General features: G+C 37.3%; 1 protein-coding gene across 1 annotated transcript in view; it reads left to right on the forward strand.

Moving 5' to 3' along the window:
* Nucleotides 1-4009, forward strand: part of lgals2a (lectin, galactoside-binding, soluble, 2a) — an 8124-nt gene extending 4115 nt beyond the window's left edge. Inside the window, exons 2-4 of the mRNA XM_015048845.1 lie at nucleotides 1985-2064; nucleotides 3029-3200; nucleotides 3298-4009. Of these exons, the coding sequence (XP_014904331.1) occupies nucleotides 1985-2064; nucleotides 3029-3200; nucleotides 3298-3444 (399 nt within the window). The 3' untranslated portion in view covers nucleotides 3445-4009. The remainder of the gene's footprint in view (nucleotides 1-1984; nucleotides 2065-3028; nucleotides 3201-3297) is intronic.
* Nucleotides 4010-4959: the final 950 nt, after the last annotated feature.

Below are 4959 nucleotides of genomic sequence, written 5' to 3' on the forward strand. Positions count from 1 at the left end.
TTTTTTTTTTTTTTTTTTTCATTTTTACAGAACATTTTGAAAAGTGTGACATGCATTAATATTCAGAACCATTCACTTTTGGGCTATCTCTCTTACTGCTTTGCACAGTTGAAGACTGAATTTTCAAAATTCCTCAGATCATAAAAAGAGCATTATGTGAACCTTTATCTTCAGGTCTTCCCAAATATTTTCAGTAGGGTTTGGACTAGACTCTAACAAAGTCATTCCAGTGATTTATTATGCTTTGATCCACTCAGTTACATTGATATGTGTGTTTTTTTTTCTCCCTCCAGGACATTAACCTCTGCCACAGTCTGTAGTCTTTTCCAGACTCAATCAGATTTTCTTCTAGGATTGCTCTATGTTTAGCACCATCCATCTTTCCGTCAACCCTGACAACATTCTCTGTCTCATCTGCTTAGTCTCTGAAATTTCTGTCTTTTTTTTGCCTTTTTTTTGCCCCATGAGGAACAGATTTATAGAGTGCGTGGTTAAATAGTAGCCCTTGTGACAGATTCTCCCACATGAGCTATGGATCTGTGCAGCTCTTTCAGAGTTACCAAAGGCTTACTAGATGCTTCTTTGGTTGATGCTCTCTTTCACTTCCCTTTGACTTACAATTTCATTTCACAGTAATGCCCTACATTTGTTGGTTCATCACTTTACACTTAGTGATTATAACATGACAAAATGTGAAAAGGTCAAGTGGTGTTAAAAATGTTGCAAAGCGCTGTATGTCTTGGACAGAACAAGTCAAAGGGGAGAGGTTATTCGATTCTCAAATAGAATGGGGGGAATGTTTCACTGATGTCGTCCACCCTGAATATGCCAGAGGTGTTAAGTCAGATTGCATTATATCATTGTGTAACCAAAAGACGCGGTGTAAAGAGTTAAGCACCGAGTGGACGGAGATCGCAGAGGCTTGAGGTCAGTCTGACATCTCACACAATTCAATACTCGGTGATAATTACTGCAGATACCTAGCAGATGACCTCTATGTTGAAAGAATGTCTGATCCATGTGATTCTGCTTCCTCTTGCCAAGCCATTTGACTTATAAATGAAGTTTTTTGTTGTTGTTGTTGCTGTTGTTGTTTTGTAAGACTCAAAATAATGACAACTCATCTCTGCATTTAAAACAGGGAACTCAAGGGACGAAGATCAAGATATGTTGGAAAATAGAGTATTTCACACTATTCTAATGTTTCTGTAGTTATTTTTAGGCAACCGTTTAGAGTCTTGTTGACTATAACACTGAAACAATCAATTAAAGCTTCTGAAATCCACTTTTTAACGTAGTCATTTAGAAGGAGGTGAATAAAAAAAATCATAAAATACGATATGATTCTTCAAACGTATGTACAGATGATTAAACATAGGAAAATGATCATTTTCTCTACAAAAGAACAGAAGTTAAAATCCCCCCCAAAAAACCGGTTGTATCTGTGCTGTTTGCTATAGCTACCAAAGATATGAACAGATGTATGGTGGTATACTATATTTAAAACAAATTTACTATGCGTATGATGTCACTTTTCCCTTATTTATGACACTGTAAATTTCACATGGCAGAATCTTAGGAAGAATTGCCCACACAAGATACATTTTCTTATTATAGCTCAGTCCAGTATTACTCTCTATATTGTACATCACTTATTTTTCCACTGGGCAGTAAGCATTCTATACTGCAAGGAGGAAAGTATTACTAAAACGAACAGCAGTCAGGCCGTTCAGCCTCTGGCCAACTTGGCACTATGCAAACATTTTTTTGGCAACTGTGAGAGAAGAGAGAGCTGGAATCTTTGCCGAATTGGTCGGTGGGAGTGTAACTGGAAACACATGTTGGTGCTGTTTAAACAGAGGAAAACGGTAGGGTGGGTTTGCCTTTGGGTGTCAGTAGGACTACATTTCTGTGTCAGCCATGTGTACTATGCAGTGTTTCTTTAGGTGATGTGTCAACGACCTTCTCCTCCAATTGTGCGCAGGGTATGATCATCAAGGACATGTCCTTCAAAGTCGGACAAACCCTGACTATCGTTGGAATGGCAAAACCTGATGCTACAAAGTGAGTATTTAAAACACCTGCATGTGTCTCTGTTTCTGCGTCGGCTTTTCACATTAGCCTTATTTGGTTTTCAGCTCACACTAAAGATAGCTCTTATTGGATTTGCGCAAACATTCTTGTCATGGGATCTTAAAAAGGTTGCAGTGACGTGGTAACAGATGCAGCTCTGAAGTCACAAGACTCATGAGACGTCTTCCTTCAAATTTAATGATTTTTTTTATTTTCTTTTTTCTGACGCATTGGAACAAAACAGACAGAGACATCGACACTACTTTCTGACAGCACTAAGAAAAGTAATCTGCTAAACAAACTGAATAACCCCTAACAAACATTATACAGAGTTAATGGCAGCAATAGCTCCGTCTATGTCTTCATCCAGGAAAGAGAAACAGCTAAAAGCGACAAAGATTAGAGCCGGGAGCAATAGTGCTGTCAGTGACTCCATCAAGGGAAGAAAAAAAAAATACAGTTAAGCACAAAACAGCTGAGCAAGGAGTACTTTCTGTTGAGTGCACAGAAAGTACACAGAACAAAGCAGCAGCAGTGACGGCTAAATAACAGAAGCAGTAAAACACAGCTAAACGTAACCTTTTGAGGGAAGAGCAAACTGAGACGGACCAAAGTTTACTGTCAGGAAAGAGGCACAGTTAAACATGAAGATAATACCCTCTGTGGAAAGAAAAGGGGAAATCCAAGTAAATGCCAGCAGTTGTTGCCGAGAACATGGCAACAACTGCACACCGTAAAGCAGCAGGATTAAAATAGCGCAGTGCAAATGGGGTTGATGCTTCCTTCAGTACAACTACAGTAATGGCTCAGGAAATAACTGTAAACTTTATAAAATCCCAAAATAAAAGCTTAATATCAAAAGTAGACAGGGTGTTTTGACACATGTACAAAGCCTATAATAATAATGATGATAAAATATTACATCTCGTTGCTTTTTGTTTTTCTTCACCTGCAGCTTTGCGGTCAATATCGGCCCCGACGAGCAGGACATCACGATGCACATCAACCCTCGTTTCAACGCCCACGGAGACGAGAACGCAGTCGTCTGCAACTCCTATGAAGGAGGCAACTGGTGTGAGGAAGTCCGTGAGGGAGGATTTCCTTTCCAGCAAGGAGAAGAGTTCAAGGTATGTCCATGCTGTCAGAAACAATGTGTGTCACAGCATCTCTATTAGTCACGTTTCGGCGTCGATCTTCTTCTGTCTAACGCGTCCCTTCCTTTAGATCGTCATTGAATTCACTCCCGCTGAGTTCGTCGTGACCTTATCAGACGGCTCCACAATCCACTTTACCAACCGCATGGGCGCGGAGAAGTACTCGGTCATCAGCTTTGAAGGAGAGGCTCGCATCCGGAGCGTCGAAATCAAGTAAAACCTCGGCGTTCTGAAGAGCATCTGAACTGGCGGTCAGATACCACATGAACCGCTTGCTGTCAAGATCATCCAAACATTGGTTTCCAGATTTTGGTATTCAGCAAATTTGTGACCAGCTTTATGCTTGTTTAGACTAGATGCATTCACAAATAAAAAATAAAGGTGGATAGATAGCACCTGTGTAGAGTAAGAATCCTCGGATTTGCAGAGAAAAATATGCATATGGTGAGTTTTGTGACTGGAACAACTTTTGTTATGTTTTTTTTTTTTTTTTTTTTTTTTAAATTTAACAACTGACCAAAGACCTAAAAAAACATTGTTATGTTTTATAGTGTTTTTAGGGTTTTAAGTTTGTCAAATTGTCCAAACATAATTACACACACATGCACACTTGTTTCTTGTTTATGAATCTACCATTTTTCGTTAACATTCCACTGGAATTACTATGTTTACCTGTAACAACATCCGTTAAAAATGATCGACATAAATAAGCATTTCAGAGATGTCAAAAGTATTTTTTTTTCTTTGCCCAATAAAATCTCAGTATTTGTGAAAAAAAAAAATAAAGGTGGATTCTTCTCAATGTATTTTGCAGACCTTTTTACACTGTTTTCATGAGAGGTGGCTAGTGTAGCCAAAAACTGTACTCCAGGAAGAGTAGAGCTACTTCAACATATGTTTACTCATGTAAAATTAAAAGCAGCCATTCAAGACATTACTTAAGTAAGATGAAAAAAAAAATGTGTGTAAAAAAAAAGAAAAAAAACAAAAAACTGCTCAAGTACTGTACAAGTTCTCATATACATCTGATTTAATATGTGAAATTATTGCCAGACAATTAATTTAAATGCTGAAATTGAAGAAAATAAATAAATAAATAAATAAATAAATAAATAAATAAATAAATAAATAAATAAATAAATAAATAAACACAATGATTACAAAATAAAACAAAAATCTAGCATTCTAGCGTTTCTAAATATATATTTTTTCTGTAAAAAAACAACAACTGTATTTGCATGATAGAATAGTGTGAGGTATTTCCAGTGACAATGTATATGGTTCAAGGTATATAAAAATATTTTTTTATCAACAGTGACAGCTCATTGGCTGGTTTTCTTGAAGAACATCGATTTAATCTACTTAAATCTCTCAGCCCTCCTCAGCCTGCCTTCCCCATGCCCTGTATAACCTTTGACCGAGGTTGTACATTTTGCCATTTTGCCAAGTGAGTGGAAATTAACAAACCACAAAACTGCAAGGGGATGCTGCAAGGCTGTTTTCACGCAGGGTGGAATGCAGTCAGAAAGACACTGGAATGACACAGTAATGATGATGGCCTGTCAAATTAACAATGACAAATGTGCAATTGAGATGGGGAAATTAAAAATTTCAAAATGTGCCTTGGATTATGAAATAATCATATGGAAATCCCTTTTTTGGCCCCCAAGCTATCTTTGTCTGATATTGAATTTTATTTGATTATTTTAATACAAATATATACAAAAATACA

The sequence above is a fragment of the Poecilia latipinna genome, unplaced genomic scaffold (assembly GCF_001443285.1).
Source record: "Poecilia latipinna isolate Pla-1442-1.1 unplaced genomic scaffold, P_latipinna-1.0 Scaffold906, whole genome shotgun sequence".
Lineage (NCBI taxonomy): Eukaryota > Metazoa > Chordata > Actinopteri > Cyprinodontiformes > Poeciliidae > Poecilia > Poecilia latipinna.